The sequence below is a fragment of the Bufo gargarizans genome, chromosome 8, assembly GCF_014858855.1.
Source record: "Bufo gargarizans isolate SCDJY-AF-19 chromosome 8, ASM1485885v1, whole genome shotgun sequence".
Taxonomy (NCBI): Eukaryota; Metazoa; Chordata; class Amphibia; order Anura; family Bufonidae; genus Bufo; species Bufo gargarizans.
In genome coordinates this window covers 184,117,136-184,141,972 of record NC_058087.1, presented here as the reverse complement: position 1 = coordinate 184,141,972, position 24,837 = coordinate 184,117,136, and the positions used below count along the sequence as shown (strand labels likewise).

Genomic DNA, 24,837 nt, shown 5'->3' with positions numbered 1-24,837 from the left:
TATTGTAGTAGCCACATTTTTCTAAACCTGGAAAACCCTTTTACCGTAACTGGTTGTGATGGAAAAGATCGTCCTAAACTTCGTGGAGTGTTCATCGCACTGTACGTTACGTGAAGAAATAAAAATGCAGGAGGGAGAATAGCCTCAGCAGTGATCTACAGTATGGTGGACGCAATCGCTTTGGTTACAGTTCTGGAAGATTCATTGCTCCCCTTAGTGTGCAAAAACCCCCCCACCCCAATCCTGCCCGTATTAACCCTTAACACTGTAGAAATGGAGTCGCTGAAGAGACTAAGCTAGCAGTAGTGCAGGCAGTAAGGCCTTGGTTCTGTCCCAGTTTCTGTACAGTAAAGAGTTTGCCAGGAAGGATTAAATATATTAACATCCTCTGTGCCCGAGATGCTTTGGGACCGGCCTAAGATGGCGGCTTGCGAAAGGCACCCCAGGCGTGGAAACAGCGGGTGAAGACGTGAGGTTCGTGTCCCTTACGGACCAGGCGCAGTTTCCGAGGGTGATCAGAATCCTTGGCTCTCATGTGCTGGATGTAAACCTGTAAGGAGAACATATGTATGGGTACACGACCATGCCTCATCTCATCAGAGCCTCAAGGATGCTGAGCTCTCTATACCTCACGCTCTACACTGCTGTGTCAATGCAAAGGAAATCCATCACTTTTATTATATCAAGTGATTATAACCACCACTGAAGGGCTGGGGGAATAAAATATTAGGAAACTATGGGACATAGATCTTACCTGTCCAGTGTAAGAAAAACACAGCCCCAGTCTGTGTGTGATAGTGCAGGCCAGTCCCTTGCACTTTACTGGGGCTGATCTACAATACCTGACCCAACCGGTGGACGTAAGTAGCCATGTTTTACTAATCAGTCACCTACAATGAGGTTTAAAGAAGCAGAAAGCTGGAGTCACTTACCTGACATGCCTTTAAGCTGAGCTTTATTTCCACCTGGCTGGTCTGACTCCCGACCCACATGTAGACCTGGAAACAAAGACAGCCTTATAATTAAGCCCCAGACCCCCAGAACACAGACTTCACCCACACTGCGTCCTCACTCACCTCATTGCCATTGTCTAGAAGCATGATGTCATCGTCAGCCAGGTCGTCCTGACAGAAGTCTGAGCATTTTTCAGACACTGAGAAATAGCCCTTCTCATTGGAGCATCTGAGTGAAAAGAAAAGATCATGGCTCAGGAGAACATCTGTAACAGCAGCCATGTTGGCTGTATTGTCACCATGCTGCATCTGTCTGAACGCCATTAGCTCCCCCTAGTGGTGGCTGCAGGCAGCCAGAATTCTAGCTCTGTGATGGGAAGCGTGACCACGTACCGGAATAAACGGGAGAACTTCATATACTCTGCATCCTCATCATATGGTTTTTGGCCTCCAATGCCCACCCAGAAGAAATTCTCTGGTTCCTCGCCTTCATTTATAACCTGAAGAACAGGAAAAAACGCTCTTAACTCGCTTCACACTATATTTCAAAATATATATATATATATATATATATATATTCTCCCTTCATGCATCGCACCTGTTTACTATACGTGTCATCAAACATGGTGTTCATGATGTCCTCTGCAAGCTTCGCCTCATCAGGGTCTGCGGCTCTTCCTACCCAGGTGTACACAATGCCCTGGTTATCTGTGCTCTCAAAGGGGACCTGAAATATACAGGCGGGTGAGGTGGTAACACGGTGACCAGTCTGTAAGAGATGGCATGGCTGGTGCTGAGGACTTACCTTCAGGAGATAGCAGAACTCAGAATTCAATAGACTGCAGTCGGTGTTGATCTGGATCACCCTGTGGGAGAAGAATAGGAAATTAGCTACGGAACATCTGAAGACGACTTTGCCTCCGCCATACTCCCTTCTTACCTGGTGCACAGTGAACTTCCGTTAGTCCTCATGTGGTATAGGCTCGGCTGCAGCCCAACGTCTCTCATCTTCCGTTTCCCTTTGTGAATGATAAACTTTCTCTTAAAATGAGAGAGGAACTTGGCGTTTTCTTGTTGCTGTGTCATCCTGACAACCTGAGGGAGCAGAACAGAAGGATGACACGGGAGAAGAGGAGGCTTGAGGCTGCGGGTAAGTACTGACACAAGACGTTACCTCCAACTTCCCCGGGAACAGACTCTCAAACTTCTTCTGCAGACTGAATGTGAATGTCAGCCATCCCATGTTGGAGGCCTCTCTGCCCTGCCAGAAATAGACCACACACTGGAAGTCTTCCTCTGGCTGCTTCTCGTCTTCCTCATCCTCCTCATCTTCTCCATCATTATTGATCTTCCTCTTCTTGCTCTTCTGCTGTTCTTCCTCTTCATCGTGTTCTACCGGAACCCAGTACCTGAACAAACATATTGGAAGTGAGGTCCTGCAGCCAAGTATGTGACGACCTGACCACGTCCACCAACCATAAGGGAAGAGGGGCGGGCGACATAAAAGGTCTTGCTACCCCAATTACCTGCACAGGAACACATAGCAATCCTCCGTGTGAAAGTGGCCAAACTCTTCCTCAGGTAACCGTGCAAATTTCTTCCCCTCCAGCACAAATCCTTCCATCCCATCCAGATCTTCATTCCATTCCTCCGTGAGCTGCTCAGCCTGCAATACAAGTGAAAGCATCGGCCATGTGCATCAGGTGGCTCCCCAGCCTGATGGAAGTTGTAGTTCCACCTCTACTAAAGCATTACAAACTGTAGACCACTGAGCTAAAGTTAAATCATATATTGCATGGGACATGGTTGCTACCCTCCCCCTTCTAGAGCCAAGACACAGACAAAGGAGCCTACTTGGTGACTGCAAAAACAGACAAAATCCTGTAGATGTGAGGTGCAAAGTACAGAAAGCTACATGGACAGGCAGGCACGGCATAGTAGTTGTCCATCTCACCTCTGAAGCGGGCATTGGGGGCTGACGTGGCAGGAAGAGCGCAGTGAGGTCGGCTTTCATCTGGTCCTTCTTCTCTGCGTCTTTCTTCACTTTGCCCTGCAGACCAGCGGCCTGCACTACGCTCTCTGCATTCCTGGTGTAGTCCACCTTCAGGACATCGTCCCAGTTCCTAAACTTGGATTTGAAGATCTGGAAAACAAATACAGGTTTCTCTGCAGCAAAATGTTTCTATGCCACTAGTATGAAAGGCCAATCGGTCATGCTGGCCTCCGTACCTGGAACTCTGTGCCCTCCAGGTTCCGGATCACCATGGCATGTTTGGGTCGGTGGAGCATTCCACATAACTCCTGTCCGAGCTTCAAAGCAGCCGCTCTGACCAAACGAGAAGACTTCCTTCCAATCCAGATGAATATGTCGGTGTGACAGTCCAGGATGTACACGGACTTGGTGTCCAGCAGGCTCTGAAGCTGCAGAATATGAAGGAAAAATATCATCAGATCCACCATATCTATATGTAGTCATAAAGCCACATATAGCTCCCTGTGGCTGCTGCCTGGCCACTGACATAGCACATTTACAGTAACTGCAGCACTGTACCAGTATTACAGGATCTGTCGGCTCTCCTGTGTGGTGTAGTATAGAGGATCTGTCGGCTCTCCTGTGTGGTGTAGTATAGAGGATCTGTCAGCTCTCCTGTGTGGTGTAGTATAGAGGATCTGTCAGCTCTCCTGTGCGGTGTAGTATAGAGGATCTGTCGGCTCTCCTGTGCGGTGTAGTATAGAGGATCTGTCGGCTCTCCTGTGTGGTGTAGTATAGAGGATCTGTCGGCTCTCCTGTGTGGTGTAGTATAGAGGATCTGTCGGCTCTCCTGTGTGGTGTAGTATAAAGGATCTGTCAGCTCTCCTGTGCGGTGTAGTATAGAGGATCTGTCGGCTCTCCTGTGTGGTGTAGTATAGAGGATCTGTCGGCTCTCCTGTGTGATGTAGTATAGAGGATCTGTCAGCTCTCCTGTGTGGTGTAGTATAGAGGATCTGTCGGCTCTCCTGTGTGGTGTAGTATAGAGGATCTGTCAGCTCTCCTGTGTGGTGTAGTATAGAGGATCTGTCAGCTCTCCTGTGCGGTGTAGTATAGAGGATCTGTCAGCTCTCCTGTGTGGTGTAGTATAGAGGATCTGTCAGCTCTCCTGTGTGGTGTAGTATAGAGGATCTGTCGGCTCTCCTGTGTGGTGTAGTATAGAGGATCTGTCAGCTCTCCTGTGTGGTGTAGTATAGAGGATCTGTCAGCTCTTCTGTGCGGTGTAGTATAGAGGATCTGTCGGCTCTCCTGTGTGGTGTAGTATAGAGGATCTGTCTGCTCTCCTGTGCGGTGTAGTATAGACAATCTGTCGGCTCCCCTGTGTGGTGTAGTATAGAGGATCTGTCGGCTCTCCTGTGTAGTGTAGTATAGAGGATCTGTCAGCTCTTCTGTGTGGTGTAGTATAGAGGATCTGTCAGCTCTCCTGTGTGGTGTAGTATAGAGGATCTGTCAGCTCTCCTGTGTGGTGTAGTATAGAGGATCTGTCGGCTCTCCTGTGTGGTGTAGTATAGAGGATCTGTCAGCTCTCCTGTGTGGTGTAGTATAGAGGATCTGTCAGCTCTCCTGTGTGATGTAGTATAGAGGATCTGTCAGCTCTCCTGTGTGGTGTAGTATAGAGGATCTGTCAGCTCTCCTGTGTGGTGTAGTATAGAGGATCTGTCGGCTCTCCTGTGCGGTGTAGTATAGAGGATCTGTCGGCTCTCCTGTGTGGTGTAGTATAGAGCATCTGTCAGCTCTCCTGTGTGGTGTAGTATAGAGGATCTGTCGGCTCTCCTGTGTGGTGTAGTATAGAGGATCTGTCAGCTCTCCTGTGTAGTGTAGTATAGAGGATCTGTCAGCTCTCCTGTGTAGTGTAGTATAGAGGATCTGTCGGCTCTCCTGTGTGGTGTAGTATAGAGCATCTGTCAGCTCTCCTGTGTGTAGTATTGATTGATTTCTCACCAGCCTCATCTCTGGCACAATGTCGATTTTTGGTCTCTTTTTATGCTCCACGCAGATCTTGTAGTTTATCTGTGGCAGCTCCAGATAACCCAGACCCAGGCCAACCTACAGGGGGAAGACAAATAACTGGTTAGATGCTGATAGAGTACACCACGTCTCCACTACACCTCTGCGATCTATAAACTACAGTATAGGTCTGTGGAGTTGGTAAGCCAAAGTTCTGACTCCTGCATGATATCACACTCAGCTCTGACTCCTTCATAAATGGCCAATAATTTAGTAATAACACAACTTCTGATGCAGGCACGGCCGCCGCTGCATCTCCTCTTCGTGTGGATGAAAACATCCGGCATTGAGGGGGCAGCCAATAGCAGGTAGAGACGGGAACGAGCCTCCCCGTCATCACCCGCGATGTTAGGGAGGCTTGTTCCTGTTGCGGCCTGCTATTGGCTGCCCCCTGACGCCAGATGTTTTTGTCCAGGCGACGGGAAAATGCAGCAGTGGCAGTGCGGGCATCAAAAGCGACGTGGGTGTCGGGGAGCAAGGTAAGTACAACCTCTGTGAAGGACCTGGGCGTATGGGGGGGGGGGGGGGGGCATTTTAGCGGTTGGATAACCCCATAAAACATATTTATTGGAATACAATTTCCGAAATTCCCAATGTGTATTTAAAAACTGGAAAACACGGTTATACACTTAAAAATTGCAAGAAAGCCATGAACTTGTCCTCGGAAAAAGTTAAAAAAAAAAGCTCCAGGATATACATATTGTACAAGTCTCCACAGCAGTCACTTCACTGGTGACAATGTGACGATCAGATACCTTATAAAGTTTAGGGCGAGGCGGCTGGAAGTCCTCGGGCACCCACGGTTTTATCTCATCCGGCTGTCCCCCCAGCACTTCCCAGAATTCTGGGGTCTCCTGCTCATCGGTAAGAGATATGATTTCTGCCTTGCCCTTCCTCTCGTTCTTGTTGATCTTCTCAGCAAACAGTCTGGAAAAAAAAACAAAAAACAAGATGAGTAAACTTTCAACCGGTGCTCCAGCAGCAGCATTGTAAGACCGGGTTCACACTGTGTTTAGCTCTCTGCTGGGCTTTCCGTTGAAGACAGTATTCAACAATATGCTGAAAAGGATCCATTCACTTCGATACGGTAAATGTAGTCCAAAAGATTGCGTTTTGGACTTCATTGGTCCCGCTTTCTGTTCATGTCAGTTTGATGAAAGAATAGCACAGCCCTTTGGACTCCGCTTGCCTCATTTAAGAGAGTCTTAATGGAGTGGATCTGTCGCTGTATAAACATATACCTACCTACCTAGCTATACTAAGTGTGCACCCGGCCTAAGGACTAGCACCTCTATATCCGTGCAGCCCCTGCCAATACTACTGAATTCTAAATATTAATGCATGCTGCCATCTAGTGGGCAGAACATAAAATGCAGAGTGAATGCAAACGTGACTGTCACTACAGATCAGGTAGCAAACAAGCAGAGGTTTCTGGGTAAAAGACGTGCGGATCCTCGCCATTATACCCATAAAGACAATTAAGTATTTACCTGGCCTTGGTTGTGTTACTGAGCGTGGCTTTGGATCCTCTCCAGATGTAAATTTCCAGACCATGGTCCAGGAGAAACACATACCTGAAACACACAAGGTCAGATGAATGAGCCCTCACCTTCCCTACGACTAACATCAATACCCTCATAGAGGAGAAGGCACTAACCGGGGATCCAGGGAGGAGCCCTTTAAGGGCACAGGCTCCAGGCGGATATTTTTCTTGCCGTAAATTCTGTACAGTCTGGGAGGAGAGAAAAACACAAGAGAGGGGTCAGCAGGTATATCCTGTATCAGTAGAACCAGTGGAGCTTGCCTCTCTAGTCACAGGGCTTCGAGATGGGACCTGCAGCTAGCAGATATTTGCGGCATGTAAATGCCCCCTTAAACCCTTCAGGACATGGCGATTTTCTGTTTTCACGTTTTTTTACTCCCTGCTTTCCCGGAGCCGTAACTTTTTTCCGTATGTATGAGGGCTTGTATTTTAGTTGTACTTTCTATTGGCTTCATTCAATATTGCATACAATGTCGTGGGAAGCTAGAAAGAAATTCCGAATGGGTGGAATTGTAAAAAAAAAATGCAATTGCAACAGTTTTATGGGTTTCATTTTTATGGCGTTCTCTATGTGGTAAACCTGAGCCGGTTACCTTCATTCTCTGGATCAGTACAACTTCAACAACACCATATTTATATAGTTTAATTTTTGTGTTTTAATACAGGAAAAAAAAAATAAAAAAAAAAAACATAGGACCATATTCTGACCGCCATAACTTTTTTATATTTCCATCTACGGAACTGTGTGAGGGCTCACGTTTTGCAGGGCGATCTGTAGTTATTTTATGACTTTTTGAGAGGTGAATCGATGAAAAAACCTGCAAACTAGCCATTTTGATATTTTTTTCTGTTACAGCGTTTACTGTATGGGATAAATACATTAATAGTTCTGGCATTTTAGGACATGGTGGTGCAGATTGTCTTTATTTATTTATTTTTATTATGGGAAAGGATGGCTATTTGAATTTTGATATTTTTAAAACATTTAGTATTTTTTTTAAATTTTTTTTACATTTTGTGTCCTCATTAGGGGACTTGAATATGCGATGTTCAGATCGCTTCTCCCTTACACTACAATAAATTACCATTGCAGTGTATGGCAGATTTGCTATGTTCCTATGGAGACCTGCCGGCATCCATAGGAGCTCTAGCGGAGTTCCGAGAGAGATAGAGAGAGAGATAGACTATTACAGAGAACGAATGGCTTCCCCGATCACCGCGTGGGGAAACAGTTCGGGCCCCAGGGGAAAGCCACCGCTGATGAAACATCACAAATGCCCCTGGCATCTGAGAGGTTAAATGTCTGTGATCAGTGTTATTGCCGATCGCAGACATTACTCCTGGGTGTCTACTATATGAAACAGCAGGCACCAGGCAGGTATGGCTCCCACTCCGGGCGCCATCTTTAAAGAGACGGCATCGGCTGTACATATATGGAGCATGTCAGCTGCCTTACATCTGGTGGCATTAGAGACAGAGCTAGTTAGGGTACTTTCACACTTGCGGCAGGACGGATCCGACAGGCTGTTCACCATGTCGGATCCGTCCTGCGGCTATTTCGCCGTGCCGCCGCTCCGTCCCCATTGACTATAAAGGGGACAGGGGCGGAGCTCCGGCGCAGCACGGAGAAAGCCCGCCGGACTAAAATTACTGCAGGTCAGGCTTTAGTCCGGCGGCTTTCTCCGTGCTGCGCCGGAGCTCCGCCCCGTCCCCATTATAGTCAATGGGGACGGAGCGGCGGTCCACGGGCACGGCGAAATAGCCGCAGGACGGATCCGACATGGTGAACAGCCTGTCGGATCCGTCCTGCCGCAAGTGTGAAAGTAGCCTTAAGAGCTCATTTGCATCCCTTTCTTCCCAGAATTCCAGGAGGAGCATGTATGGCCTATAAGTCTCCTCACACTGATTAAGGTGCTCTCTCCCTAAGGAGAGTTAGTTCTCCCCTCATCATAAAAAGGGCAGGAAGCTCTCACCTGGTGATGTACTGTGAATCCTCCACTGTATAGAAGCCGCTGGCTGAACCTCCTTCTATGTAAGATATCTCATTGCCAAACACCTGAAGGAAGAAGCGAGGAGCTGGTCAAGAACGAGTTTCCTTTTCACTTGTAAGACGTGTTGCATTTATAATTGTTTCTCACCTGACTAAACTCTTCGCTCTCGTCGCCCATCTCTTCCCGGATGCTGCGGCACTCGGCTCCCAGGTAATTCCTCAGATTCACAGCATGGATGGCAGAACAGGCCTTCTTGTCGAGTGAGGCCTCCTGTCCTATCCAGTAGTAAATCTCCCAGTGTAGGCCGCCGTTATCATCCAGGAATGTCTATGGGGTGGAAATCAGCTCGCTGCATTCAATTGTGTAGGGTGATGTTTATGACGGGTCACTGAAACATGGGGATCTGTGAGCGGGGGGGCCAATCTGACTATCAACTAGAGGGGTCTAATGGGCTTGTAATGTGAATGTATCACAGGCCCCTCCACTCAGTGACATGTCAGGAGCCCCAACCTTAACACAAGAGATACTTAAGACTAGGACATGGCGTTCTATGTAATACACCACATACTCACCTTCAGCACAATGTAGCAGTCTGCCTCATAGAACTTCCCATGCAAAGCCTCGTCCAACAGGATAGGGATGAAGTTTTCAATCTGCCAGATGGTGACACCTGGAATCTGTCCCACGTCTTCAGTGAAAAACTCAGAATAGTCTAAGTGTGGCTTTTCCAACCCCTGATCCCACCGCCGGGTCTTCAGATCTGTGTGCTTCATGTCACCATTCTCCTGTAGGGAGGAGGACAGGAATGAAAGTAGATCAGTCGGGGAGGTAATAAACTCATATGTTACTCCTTAAAGACATATAATGACTAAATACCACAAGAGCACTGCACACTGGAGCATAGTGCAGTGTGTGCACAGAGCATATATCGCAGCACACGGATCCACCGACTAATACGGGTGCTGTGTTTGTGCTCATTACATCTCAGCGGTTGGACGGAGACGTGACAAGCTCACCTGTATCTTCTTGTTCTTCTCTTCAGCCACATCGGACATCCCCTTCAGCACCTGCTTGGCCTGGTCATCCTTGGAGGAGTCCTTGAGTCTCCTCAGACGCATCTTTCTTGCTGAAGGGTCCTTTGTCGCACTTCCGGCTGAAAGTTTAGACAACCATCAATGCTTCGCTCTTCTATAAATGCTGTTCATGATCAAGCCAAAAGCAAGCAGGCAAGGAGGAGAAAACACTAAAGACGGCCACTCACCACCTGCAGCGGCGGCAGCAGCAGCAGCGGTGGCTGGAGATGCCCCCGCCAGGCGTAACTGGTTCTGCAAGGAGAAATCAATGTTGTAGAACTCGGAGGTGCGGTCCGCTGGTTTGGGGGGCATCACAAGGTTGGGGTTCTCCCTTACATCCAGGACCTGGAAAGACAGCAATAAATAAAGTATGAAACCAGGCAGCGTTTAAAATGAACACAATAACACATGAGTGTGCCACTACCTACCTCTAAGTCTGGCAAGAAGTGAACGGCCTCTGGCAAGGTGACCAGGCGGTTTTTGTTCAGGACCAGCTTCCGCAATTTGTTTGATCTTGAACAGAACACAATAGACCCATAAACTCATGACATCAATCGCTCCTGGTTAGGACCCTGTCGTCTCTACCGGCGGCTGCATTACCTGCACAGACTCTCAGGGATGAGCTCCAGGTTATTGTTAGAAGCCATAAATTCCTCCAGATTACAGAGTTTGCCTATTCCGGATGGGATCCCATCGAAGTCTAGCTTGTTGGAGTTTAGGTAGAGTTTCTTCAGCTTGGATAACTTGCAGATGGCAGACTGGAACCAAAGCACAGGCAGAGGATAACCATGGCTCGTAGGATACATTACCATACGGACTACAAGCTCCTGCTGCATTATTCATCCCTTCTCATGGGGGAGCGAGCACTTACTGGAAGGGAGGTCAGCTGGTTGCGGGAGAGGTTGAGGGTCTCGAGCTGTGTCCACTGATCGATGCACAAGGAGAGTTCAGAGATTTGGTTGCTGCTGAGGTTCAGGCGTTTCAAGTTGGTAAGTGTGTACAGGCACTCGGGGATCCGACTCAGGTCATTCATGGAAAAGTCGACATCTGGAATCGATTAAAAAAACAAAAGGGCACCTGTCAGCAGTTTTGTACTTATGAGACTGGCTGACCTGTTACATGTGAACTTGGCAGCTGAAGACATCTGTGTTGGTCCCATGTTCATATGTGCCCGTAATGCAGAGAAAAATGATGTTTTAACATATGCAAATTAGCCTCTAGGTGCAACAGGGGCGTGGCCGTTACACCTAGAGGCTCTGCTCTCTCTGCAACTGCCGCGCCCTCTGCACTTTGACAGGACCAGGCAGTGTCAATATCATTACATTCTGGCCCTGCAGAGGGCGCGGCAGTTGCAGAGGAAGTGGAGCCTTTAGGTGTAACAGCTACGCCCCCGTTGCTCCCAGAGGCTCATTTGCATAAATTAAATTATGATTTTTCTCAGCACTATGGGCACACATGAACATGGGACCAACACAGATGTCTTCAGCTGCCAACCACACGTGCAACAGGTCAGCCAGTTTCATACTTGTAAATTTAAAGGGGTTGCCCAATTTTTGGTGGTTGTTTACAGCAGGGACTGGAGCGAAGCAGCCAAGGACAGGGGTGAAGGAGCCGGGGCCCAGTGGCAGGTAGCAGGTAAGTATGCTTCCCTTTTGCATGTCTGGCTAAGAGGGAAGGTTAAAGGGGTTATCCCATCTTAGACAATGGTTGCATATCGGTAGGATATGCCCCCATTGTCTGATAGATGCGGGTCCCACCTCTACAAGGAGAACGGAGCGCAGCCGCCCTCCATTCATTTCTATGGAGCCACCGAAAATAGCCGAGCGATGACTTGGCTATTTCCGTCGGCCCCTTAGAAATAAATGGGAGAGGCGGGGTGCTGCGCCCGGTGGTGGACGGACCCCGGGGTCCTCCAGCCAGAACTCTTCCCGGCTCCGTTCTCCTTGTAGGTGCGGGTCCCAGAGGTGGGACCTGCACCTATCAGACAATGGGGGCATATCCTAGCGATATCCCCCTCCCCCCCATTGTCTATGATGGGATAACCCTTTTAATGCCAAAAAATCCCCCAAAAGGAGGCCGAACCCACAACAGACATTCATGGCATATTTGTCACAGAGGTTACCTGCTAGATTAGTAAGGCCTTCCAGGGATGTAGGCAGATTGTTCTGTGTTCGCTGCGTGTTCCTTAAGTGCAGCGTCTGCAGGGCGACCATTGCAGGAAGCTGCCTGTTAACACAACAGAGAGCAAGCGTTATAAAATGTCACCTGACTGGTGGCCCGAGTTATCGATGAGGCATCCTGACCTGAGCTGGGCGTGCAGCAGGGGGTTATTATTGAGGATGAGGGTCTGCAGGTGCACCAGTCTCCGCATCTGTGGGGGCAAACTGTCCAGCTTGTTGTCACTGAGATCCAGATACAGCAGGTCCGTCAGATTAATGAACAGCTGATTGGGGATGTTGTCAATGCTGAGGAGGAGAACAAAAAGACGTTAAATCGTGCACGCGTCACACGTTCCAAAAGCAGCATTATGTACTGATTAACCCCTTAAGGACCAGACTCATTTTCACCTTAAGGACCAGGCCATTTTTTGCAAATCTGACCAGTGTCACTTTAAGTGCTGATAACTTTAAAACGCTTTTACTTATACAGGCCATTCTGAGATTGTTTTTTCGTCACATATTGTACTTCATGACACTGGTAAAATAAAGTCAAAAAAATTAATTTTTTTGCATAATAAAATACCTAATTTACCAAAAATTTGGAAAAATTTGCAAATTTCAAAGTTTCAGTTTCTCTACTTCTGTAATACATAGTAATACCCCCAAAAATTGTGATGACTTAACATTCCCCATATGTCTACTTCATGTTTGAATTATTTTGGGAATGATATTTTATTTTTTGGGGATGTTACAAGGCTTAGAAGTTTAGAAGCAAATCTTAAAATTTTTCAGAAATTTACAAAAACCCAATTTTTAGGGACCACTACAGCTCTGAAGTCACTTTGCGAGGCTTACATAATAGAAACCGCCCAAAAATGACCCCATTCTATAAACTACACCCCTCAAGGTATTCAAAACTGATTTTACAAACTCCGTTAACCCTTTAGGTGTTGCACAAGAGTTATTGGCAAATGGGGATGAAATTTGAGAATTTCATTTTTTTGCCTAATTTTCCATTTTAACCCATTTTTTCCACTAACAAAGCAAGGGTTAACAGCCAAACAAGACTGTATCTTTATTGCCCTGACTCTGCCGTTTACAGAAACACCCCATATGTGGCCGTAAACTACTGTACGGCCACACAGCGGGGCGTAGAGTGAAAGGTGCGCCGTATGGTTTTTGGAAGCCAGATTTTGCTGGACAGTTTTTTTGACACCATGTCCCATTTGAAGCCCCCTGATGCACCCCTAGAGTAGAAACTCCATAAAAGTGACCCCATCTAAGAAACTACACCCCTCAAGGTATTCAAAACTGATTTTACAAACTTTGTTAACCCTTTAGGTGTTGCACAAGATTTAATGGAAAATAGAGATACAATTTCAAAATTTCACTTTTTTGGCAGATTTTCCATTTTAATATTTTTTTTCCAGTAACAAAGCAAGGGTTAACAGCCAAACAAAACTTATTATTTATGGCCCTGATTCTGTAGTTTACAGAAACACCCCATATGTGGTCGTAAACCACTGTACGGGCACACGGCAGGGCGCAGAAGGAAAGGAATGCCATACGGTTTTTGGAAGGCAGATTTTGCTGGACTGGTTTTTTGACACCATGTCCCATTTGAAGCCCCCCTGATGCACCCCTAGAGTAGAAACTCCAAAAAAGTGACCCCATTTTAGAAAGTACGGAATAGGGTGGCAGTATTGTTGGTACTAGTTCAGGGTAGATATGATTTTTGGTTGCTCTATATTACACTTTTTGTGCGGCAAGGTAACAAGAAATAGCTTTTTTGGCACGTTTTTTTTTTGTTATTTACAACATTCATCTGACCGGTTAGATCATGTGGTAATTTTATAGAGCAGGTTGTCAAGGACGCAGCGATACCTAATATGTATACAATTTTTTTTTATTTATGTAAGTTTTATACAATAACTTCATTTTTAAAACCAAAAAATTGTTTAGTGTCTCCATAGTCTGAGAGCCATAGTTTTTTCAGTTTTTGGGCGATTATCTTAGGTAGGGTCTAATTTTTTGCGGGATGAGATGACAGTTTGATTGGCACTATTTTGGGGTGCATATGACTTTTTGATCGCTTGCTATTACACTTTTTGTGACGTAAGATGGCAAAAAATAGCTTTTTTTACACCGTTTTTTTTTTTTTTTTTTACGGTGGTCACCTGAGGGGTTAGGTCATGTGATATTTATATAGAGCCGGTCGATACGGACGCGGCAATACTTAATATGTATACTTTATTTCTATTTATGTAGGTTTTACACAATGATTTTATTTTTGAAACAAAAAAAATGATGTTTTAGTGTTTCCATAGTCTAAGAGCCATAGTTTTTTCAGTTTTTGGGCGATTATCTTGAGTAGGGTCTCATTTTTTGCGGGATGAGATGACGGTTTGATTGGTACTATTTTGGCGTACATGCGACTTTTTTTATCACTTTTATTACCTTTTTTGGGAAGTAAGGTGGGCAAAATTTCAATTTTCTCATAGTTTTTATTTTTTTATTTTTATGGCGTTCACTGTGCGGGGAAAGTAACATGGCCGTTTTATAGATCAGGTCGTTACGGACGCGGCGATACCTAATATGTGTAGTTTATTTTATTTTTTTAATTTTTATTCAGTGATAAATGTTTTTTTTTTTATCTTAACTTTTTTCACTTATTCTTTTTATTTTTTGACCCAGACCCACTTGGTTCTTGAAGATCCAGTGGGTCTGATGTCTGTAAAATACAGTACAGAAACTATATAGGTTTCTGTACTGTATTTTACTTACACTGAACAGATCTATGCTTTCAGCACAGATCTGTTCAGCACCATGGACAGCAGGACGCCTGAGCAGGCGTCCTGTTGCCATGGGAACCTTCCCCGTCTGCTCAGTTATGGTCAGAACTTCGCAGACGGGGAAGGGTGAGGACGGGGCTTCGGGGGCTCTCTGGGGGCTCTCTCCCTCTCCATCGGGGAGCTGGAAAGGCACAGCAGCCCCCCGATCGGAGAGGGAGGGAGCTCCCTCTTACTGTTAACCTTTTCCATACAGCGGTCCGTACGGACCGCTGTATGGAAAGGGTTAAACGGCTGACATCGCGTCAACGATGTCAGCCGTTTATACCAGGGTGCCAGCAATGTGCTGGCACCCTGGTATACCCACTGTACACCAACGATTACGCAATAGGAGGCGGGCGGGGGATCGCGATCCCGCCTGCCGCACCGCCCGCCTCCCGCAACGCCCCCACCGCCTGCGACACCCCCCCTGCACCACCCGCCGCCATCAAATCATGCAGGGGTGCAGGGGGGGGGTGTACTCTATTGATTTTAGGCACTCTAAAGTTTCTGATCCCCGCGGTCAGGGACCGCAGGGATCAGAAACTGCAAAAAGCGCAGCAAACCGCAGGTCTGAATTGACCTGCGGTTTTCTGCGATCGTCGATGCGGGGGGGTCAAATGACCCCCCCCCTGCATTGTTACAGGATGCCGGCTGAATGATTTCAGCCGGCATCCCGTTCCGATTAACCCCCGCTGCGCCGGCATCGCTATTTAAAGCCATGACGTACCGGTACGTCATGTGTCCTTAAGGACTCGGGAAACATGCCGTACCGGTTTTACTTAAAGATATACCTTTAGAAATCACCACTGCATCTTTTAGTCTGGTTGCTAAGGATATGTGACTTAGCAACCAGATTGTCCCAAATTCCTACAGTCTTCAGTTGCACTGAACTAAGGGAAACTATAGAAAGGGGCAGTTTTATGAAGGGCATATAACTATCATGGGGGGAGGCCATTAGCAGGAGTAGCTCTCCGGACTCGCCCCACCTATGTATTACACGGACGGTAATTCTATATCGCTGGCTGCGGCTTCACCTGAGATAACCGCTTGTTTACGGGGTTTTCTGAAGCTGGCCAGCTGCAATCTTATTTTCAGGACACAACTCCTTGAAATGGAGAACCCCTTTAAGACTCTGAATGCAGGCATCTCACCTGTTATGGCTGAGGTTAAGGACCAGCATGTTCTTTGCATTCTCCAGCTCTCGTGGGCACTCTGTCAGCTGGTTATAACTCAGGTCCTGCAAGGCAGAGTTAGATTTTTTTTTAATCTTTTTTTTTTCACCAAATTTTTTCCCAGTCTAATAGCCAAGGCTGGTGGTAGAGAACTAATCGGATATAACCAATGATATTAGTATTCTAAGCGCCATTCAGGGCAAGCAGGTCACATGGCCTTTGTGCAGCGCTTTACAGTTCTAGCAATACCAAACACAACCACTATACAATGGACGGCGCTGTGCTTGGTATACAATGAAGAGGCTGTAGAGGTCAGGCGTACAGTGACCACTTTTAAGCAGTCGACTGGCAGAACTGCCAGGAGTTGGGTCACCACCGTTCTGGTTTTGATGACCTATCCTGGAGGACATCATCAGTATTTAAAGGGGTTATGTCATCTCGCTAGGATATGCCACCAATGTCTGATAGCTGCGGGTCCCGCCTCTAGGACCTGCAGCTAACTCTAAAACGGAGTCCTCAAAATGAAGGAGAGCGGACACCCCATGTGTGTAATTTCTATGGGAGTGCTGAAAATAGCAGGGCGGCATGCTCACCTATTTTCAGAAGTCTCATAGAAATGAATGGGAAGCGCAAAGCGCAAGCACGGCCACTGCTCCATTCACTTCTATGGGGCTGACGGAAACAGCGAGCCACTTCGGGGGCCCGTTACGAAGATAGGTGCGGGTCTCAGGGGTGGCATATCGCTAGGATATTTGCGAGGACACAACCCCTTTAAAGGGAAAACCCCTTAGAATGCAGGCATTTAAGGTGGTGATGGACGCTGCCCACATCGGTGTCTCCTACCTACCAGTACGGACAGGTCATCCAGCTGGAAGATGTCATCTGGGATCCCAGAATTCTTCAAGCTGTTGGCACGGGCTACAATGGCCTGCGAATGAGAGGAAAGCAACCGATGAGATGGACATAATGAGAAATAGATGCCCTGTATGGCACACTGTGAGGATAACCGGGAAAATGCCAGGGCTACTTACCCGCAGGCAGGGCAGGGATGACAGCTCCCCATGTAACGTGGTCAGGCTGTTGTGGCTAACCGACAGGTGCTCCTGTAGAAGTTGAATACAAAGATTTAAAGGGCACTTTTGTCTTCAATTTTATTATTCCAACGCCCCTAAAATAAAACTGATGCAACATTCTAGACCCCCTTCATTCAGAACCTCCCGCCACTTTGTGTCTACAGCTACTCTGCAGATCTATGTGTCTCCAGGTAGCAGACAACAAACAAACCCTACGTAGTCTGATCCTGCAGCCATTGTGCCTTCCATCTTTCCCCTGTGTCTTACATTCGTTAGGTTACAGATTTTAATTGTCAGATTAGCACCTTTCAGACAAGAGTGAAAAGGACTTTCCAGCAGCTCCTTACACAGCCTGAGCCTGCTGCTTCATAGACAGAGCTACTGTAAACGGTGGCCTGTATTCTTCTGATGGATATGCAGGACAAGGGTGGAGAATTTGATCCGTCCTCCTTTATTATTGGATGACACTTTTTATGTCATATGCTAATGAGATGTTCGGAGTACCTAGGTGCGGGTCTAGTCCCTCGGAGCACCGCTTCACTACTACCTTTCCTCCTTAGCCACTCCCCCTCCCCTTGAGTGACAGGGTCAAGAATCCTTACCGTCTTCCTGCCTGGCCCTGTAGTCCGGCGCATTCACCGGTGAAGGCTCAATCGGTGCACGCGCAGTATTCTCAGTCGACTTTCTCCGATGCTGAGATCTGAACTGTGCATGTATCGACTAAATGTTCAGTAGCGCATGCGCAGGAATAGAGGGCCAGGCAGGAAGGATGCCTGGCCATGTCACTCAAGGGGAGGAAGGAGTGGCTAAGGGGGAAAAGTGGTGGTGAAGCAGTGCTCCGAGGGACTTGGCCTGTCGTTTGGTGCACTGAACACCTAATTAGCATGCGGAATAAACGGCAGATTTCTCTAAAATGGGGCCAGCTATTTCACCTACAGTGGCTGTTTTGCTCAGCAATATCAACCCTAACACGCAGCATGCCTGGTTTAATAGAGTTGATCCTGTACACAGGTGCTCTTTAAGGAGCTATTCTAGTCTTGGCATAGCCTGCTGGAAAATACTGAAGGTTGGCTTGGGGCCTATATCAGACCCCAGCCAGCATATACACACACATCAGCACCCCGTAATCGCACTTTCAGGGTGCCGATAGGAGACAGAGGCAGTCCGCTCTCTCTCTGTCACCGCTTTACATACGGCAGGCACCATTGCCTGCGGCATGTAAACCGCTAAAAACAGCCCAGATTGGCACTCCTACCTGTCCGGGCTGTTAGAGCAGGAGTGCGGCCCAGCCTAAGGCCCCTTAGTGACAGCTGTAAAAAGATGTATGGGGGGTCACTAAGGGCTTAACGGGGCTGTCTGAGTGTTTCAAACTGATCACCTATCCTAGCCGGAGTTCCAGCGGAGGCACGGCAGCACACGGCGAGAGGCTGCCGGAATAAAACTACGACATGTCCGACATTTAATCCGGCAGCCTCTCAACGTGCGCTGCCGTGCCTCCGCTGGAACTCCGCCGCCCACCCCATTATAGTGAATAGGGAAGGAGCGGCAGTCCGGGGGCACACGGTCACTAGTGGCAGGACGGATCCGACAGGCTGTTCACCCGACGGAACAGCCTGCCGGAGGTCCGTGCCACTAGTGTGAATTTTGTGAAAGTAGCCTAACCTGCTTCCATGGAGGAATGAACCTATAGTTTATTTCATCCTGTGCCTCCTAATTCGTGAATGGAATGTCAGTACCAGGGAACGGATAAAGGTGACCTGGACGTTGCAGGTATGGCACAACTAACCCATATGCCACCCAGGGTCTGTAGAAAGATGGCTCCTATTAGTGGCGTCACCTAGAACGTTACCCTGATACTGGAATCAGATGGACAGGACACAGCAGACCTAGATGATCACTTCCGATCCTTTGGCGGGTGCTATAAATCTTACCAGTTTGTGCAGCGAGGACAGCTCCTCCGGCAGGTAGCACAGTCCGGTTCTGTTCAGCTTCAGCCATCGCAGGCTTGACATAGACCTGACATGTTCAGGAAAATATCCACCCTGGAGAAAGAGAGACAACATGGACGTCAACGCTGGACGCTGAACCTTCTGCATCTGCAATGGAGAGTACTACTGAAAACGAATGGTTAAGCTCCGACACACGGTAACAAACCCTCAGCTGTGGGTTATATAAACAACTAACGATCACTGTCAGCAGGCAGAGATCTTGCAAACAACAAGGGATTGAAATGCAAACTATATTAGAAGGCTTTAGAAGTTTTTACGATAGGAGGGTTAAGCTGCATTTATATAGACGGACATTGCGGCCGCCTGTAATCAGGAAAACGAGGCACAAAGGATTACAGGAGAGCGCCTCATGCCTCGTGTGGGCGGAAGGATTCATGGAGGAGCGAAAGACGCCAGGAGGTGGATAAAAAGCACCAGGCTTCACACGGAGAGGCATGGAGGAGGGTCCACATAATCCGCACAGCAGTGCAGAACTACAACACCCAGCATGCCCTGACATTACAGGCCTGGAGAGCGAGGATGGCAAAACTGGTGCCAAGGCAACTGCTCATAGCAATGACTCACAACCCCCATCGGGTGATAATCACCCTGCAGACACCACTATAGATAATGAGTCACCGGGGCTGGAGCGGACACACCCGGGACTACCAGAACCCAAATGTTTATAGGGCTGACCATGTCCCATCAGGCTGGAGGAACACAATGTGCAATGCTCGCCAGCCTGTTACTGTCAGGGCATGCTGGGAGTTGTAGTTTTGCAACAAGTACCGGTCATCAAGCTGTGTCAATAGCTAAGTAATAGAATTCAAGTGGTCTCCTCAGGACCTGACTACTGCAAGTCGGGTCTACAAAGTGAAGTTCTGGTTTGGGGGCGCACAGGACTATGTAGGGTCCCACTGTAAAAGGACGTAAATAGTGCAGAATACGGTTTATTACGGAGCGCTTCTCCGCAGATTAGTGTAGCGCTAGTAAGTACCAATCGCCGCTCACTGGAGCTTACCAAGCACAGCGCCATCCACTGCATAGTGGCTGTGCTTGGTATTGCAGCCCAGGTCCATTCACTTGAATAGGACTGAGCTACGTTTAGGCCACGTTACGGGAATGCCACGGCTTCTTCAAACAGCTCACTGGTGGAGGTGCCAGGAGTTGGACCCCCATCGATCTGATATTGATGATCTATCCTCAGGACATCAATACTCAAATCTAAACCAGAAGGGAATAGATTGCATGTAGCAGAGCTGAGCAGCGGGAGCGTGCAGAGACCGTAAATGAAGCCCCGCCCACAAATAAGGAATACGATCCTCCATGATGCATCGACTCCCATAGAGGCCTCTGTATGCTGGACGCCTGGCTGCATCCATTGTGTGCACGACGGGTGCTTCATACAATCTCTGCGGCTGTGCAGGAATGCAGCGTTACAGTGTGTCAGTCCTAGACTCCCTAATGGAGAGAGGTGAGATTCTGGTCAATATAATTAGTGATTGTACAGTAAGGGTTGGTCCGACCAATGGGTCAGGATCTTTGCCAAGCCCACCATCCGACAGGTATCGTCTGCGCTAATTATACAAGCCACGGCGACCAGAACGGAAATCCTCCTGTGCCCTACGTCATAAGAAATAGGCGCTACAGCAATTCTACCGCAATTTGCACAGAGCCTTGACGACCCTGGAACCGTAAAGGGGGGGGATGGGGGGTTACCGAGGTCAGAGAAACCATAGGCAATGAAAGAGCCCCCCAAAAATGAGCAAGGAAAACTACGATAGAAACCGGGAGATCCCTCAAGATTTGGTGGCAGCGCCTCGTCCGCAGCCCGGTCACTGCACCGATATTTACATGTAAACATCCCGTACACAGGACGCCCTCCACAGCATCAGTCCTGGCCCCGGGAGCTCATAGTCTAATCTCCTTATCACAGACACTGGGGTCAGATGAGAACAAACATCTCAAGTATGTAAATGGAGCGTGGGAGGAAACACAAGCTGCGACACTGTACCGACCCCACATCCAGGACTAAGTCATGGGACCTAGCAGGCTGTAGCGCCCCCTCTAGGAGTCAGCTCCTATATGTTCCTCACATGTACACTGCCCCCGCGGTCACAGCTGCCGCCCTCCATCTCCACCGGGCTAAATATAAAGCCGTGACGGCCGGCGGAAGAGAGCGACTCCCAAATATATATACGTGTAGTGTGTATGTATGACTATGTACACGTGTGTGTGTGTATTACATATGTCGTTATGTATCTGAGTATCTAACATACAGGTGTATGTTATGTATGTACAGGGCATTTAAATTGGAGCCTGTGTTTATGCTCAGCTGGTATGTATCACATGTTATATATGCCAGGATATAAATGACCGTGTACATGTCTATATGTTTGTATGTATTATAAATGTCTGTGTATATTTGAATGCATATATGAGTATACGTGTCATGTATATGTGTATGTTACATGGTATATACACAGGTAATGATATAGCCCGGCCTGTATACTGTATATTACATGGTATATACATGGTATATACACAGGTAATGATGTAGTCCGGCCTGTATACTGTATATTACATGGTATATACACAGGTAATGATATAGTCCGGCCTGTATACTGTATATTACATGCTATATACACTAGTAATGATATAGCCCGGCCTGTATACTGTATATTACATGGTATATACACTAGTAATGATGTAGTCCGGCCTGTATACTGTATATTACATGGTATATACACTAGTAATGATGTAGTCCGGCCTGTATACTGTATATTACATGGTATATACACAGGTAATGATATAGTCCGGCCTGTATACTGTATATTACATGCTATATACACTAGTAATGATATAGCCCGGCCTGTATATTACATTGTATATACACTAGTAATGATATAGCCCGGCCTGTATATTACATTGTATATACACTAGTAATGATATAGCCCGGCGTGTATACTGTATATTACATGGTATATACACAGGTAATGATATAGTCCGGCCTGTATACTGTATATTACATGCTATATACACTAGTAATGATATAGCCCGGCCTGTATATTACATTGTATATACACTAGTAATGATATAGCCCGGCCTGTATACTGTATATTACATCTCATAATATTACATATTATATCTCCTCTCCTCTTATTGCCTCTTCCCACAATCGACTCCAAGATTTCTCCCGTGCATCCCCCATTCTCTGGAACTCGCTACCCCAACATATCAGACTCTCACCTACAGTGGAATCCTTCAAAAGAAACCTGAAAACCCACCTCTTCAGACAAGCCTACAACCAGAGACCCTGCTGCCTCTATACCGCCATGACCAGCTTCACCCGCACCTACTGTGTCCTTCTCCCATACCATGTAGATTGTAAGCCCTCGCGGGCAGGGCCCTCTCCTCCTGTACCAGTCTGTAACTCGTCTTGTTCATGCTTAGTGCAATTGTCTGTATCATGTATGTGCACCGCTTATCATATGTACAGCGCTATGGAATGAATGGCACTTTAATAATAAATAATAATAATAATATTACATGGTATATACACAGGTAATGATATAGCCCGGCCTGTATACTGTATACTGTAATCATGGTATATACACAGGTAATGATATAGCCTGGCCTGTATACTGTATATTACAGGGTATATACACAGGTAATGATATAGCCCGGCCTGTATACGTTATATTACATGGTATATACACAGGTAATGATATAGCCTGGCCTGTATACTGTATATTACAGGGTATATACACAGGTAATGATATAGCCCGGCCTGTATACTGTATATTACATGGCATATACACTAGCAATGATATAACCTGGCCTGTATACTGTATATTACATGGTATATACACAGGTAATGATATAGCCTGGCCTGTATACGTTATATTACATGGTATATACACAGGTAATGATATAGCCTGGCCTGTATACTGTATATTACAGGGTATATACACAGGTAATGATATAGCCCGGCCTGTATACGTTATATTACATGGTATATACACAGGTAATGATATAGCCTGGCCTGTATACTGTATATTACAGGGTATATACACAGGTAATGATATAGCCCGGCCTGTATACTGTATATTACATGGCATATACACTAGCAATGATATAACCTGGCCTGTATACTGTATATTACATGGTATATACACAGGTAATGATATAGCCCGGCCTGTATACGTTATATTACATGGTATATACACAGGTAATGATATAGCCTGGCCTGTATACTGTATATTACATGGTATATACACTAGTAATGATATAGCCTGGCCTGTATACTGTATATTACATGGCATATACACTAGCAATGATATAACCTGGCCTGTATACTGTATATTACATGGTATATACACAGGTAATGATATAGCCTGGCCTGTATACTGTATATAACTGGTATATACACAGGTAATGATATAACCTAGCCTGTATACTGTATATTACATGGTATATACACAGGTAATGATATAGCCCGGCCTGTATACTGTATATAACTGGTATATACACAGGTAATGATATAGCCGGCCCTGTATACTGTATATTACATGGTATATACACAGGTTATGATATAGCCGCCTGTATACTGTATATTACACTGGTATATACACAGGTTATGATATAGCCCGGCCTGTATACGTTCTATACATGGTATATACACAGGTAATGATATAGCCTGGCCTGTAAAATTACATGGTGTATACACAGGTAATGATATAGCCCGGGCCTGTATACGTATATTACATGGTATATTACACAGGTAATGATATAGCCTGCTTGTAAACTGTATATTACAGGGTATATACACGGAATGATATAGCCCTGGCCTGTATACTGTATATACATGGGATCTTACACTAGCAATGATATAACCTGGCCTGTATACTGTATTAACTGGTATATACACAGGTAATATATAGCTGGCCTGTATACTGTATATAACTGGTATATACACTAGTAATGATATAGTCTGGCCTGTATACTGTATATACACTGGTATATACATAGTAATGATATAGTCTGGCCTGTATACTGTATATAACTGGTATATACACTAGTAATGATATAGTCTGGCCTGTATACTGTATATAACTGGTATATACACTAGTAATGATATAGTCCGGCCTGTATACTGTATATAACTGGTATATACACTAGTAATGATATAGCCCGGCCTGTATACTGTATATAACTGGTATATACACTAGTAATGATATAGTCCGGCCTGTATACTGTATATTACTGGCTATACTACACTAGTAATGCTATAGTCCGGCCTGTATACTGTATATAACTGGTATATACACTAGTAATGCTATAGTCCGGCCTGTATACTGTATATAACTGGTATATACACTAGTAATGCTATAGTCCGGCCTGTATACTGTATATAACTGGTATATACACTAGTAATGATATAGCCCGGCCTGTATACTGTATATAACTGGTATATACACTAGTAATGATATAGCCCGGCCTGTATACTGTATATAACTGGTATATACACTAGTAATGATATAGTCTGGCCTGTATACTGTATATAACTGGTATATACACTAGTAATGATATAGTCTGGCCTGTATACTGTATATAACTGGTATATACATTAGTAATGCTATAGTCCGGCCTGTATACTGTATATAACTGGTATATACACTAGTAATGATATAGCCCGGCCTGTATACTGTATATTACATGTATATACACAGCCCTCCCTACACACATAGACATTGATAACAGTTGACTATTACGCCTCCCTCACAGTGTCCCTCAGCCCTTCTGCCGGCCCTCCATGGTCCCCCTCACCTTAAAATCATTGCCGCTCAGGTCCACCCCGCGAATGAAGGGCAGCACCCCGGTAGCCGCCATGTCCCGGTTACAGGGAGGGTCTGTCTGGAGTGAGCAGCAGCAGGAAGCGGTTCAGCCCCGCCCACTCCGCTCACACAACCCTGCACAGAGTGCTGTCACCAACTGTACACACCCTAACCCGGTCGC

At 46.4% G+C, this 24,837-nt stretch overlaps 1 protein-coding gene across 1 annotated transcript; it reads right to left on the bottom strand.

The window, feature by feature from the left end:
- Nucleotides 1-31: 31 nt before the first annotated feature.
- FLII (FLII actin remodeling protein) lies at nt 32-24,802 on the bottom strand. The gene is made up of 30 exons (XM_044303352.1): nt 24,649-24,802; nt 18,763-18,873; nt 16,790-16,861; nt 16,606-16,686; nt 15,738-15,823; nt 11,900-12,061; nt 11,719-11,822; nt 10,468-10,643; nt 10,197-10,354; nt 10,025-10,109; nt 9,785-9,941; nt 9,540-9,676; nt 9,096-9,308; nt 8,671-8,850; nt 8,506-8,588; nt 6,647-6,721; nt 6,480-6,563; nt 5,745-5,916; nt 4,924-5,028; nt 3,183-3,374; nt 2,908-3,096; nt 2,480-2,619; nt 2,128-2,362; nt 1,894-2,048; nt 1,759-1,819; nt 1,552-1,680; nt 1,347-1,453; nt 1,077-1,182; nt 933-998; nt 32-550 (listed from the first exon to the last, which is right to left on the bottom strand). The coding sequence occupies exons 1-30, from the start codon at nt 24,709-24,711 to the stop codon at nt 416-418; spliced, it is 3,819 nt and encodes a 1,272-aa protein (XP_044159287.1). The 5' UTR covers nt 24,712-24,802; the 3' UTR covers nt 32-415.
- Nucleotides 24,803-24,837: the final 35 nt, after the last annotated feature.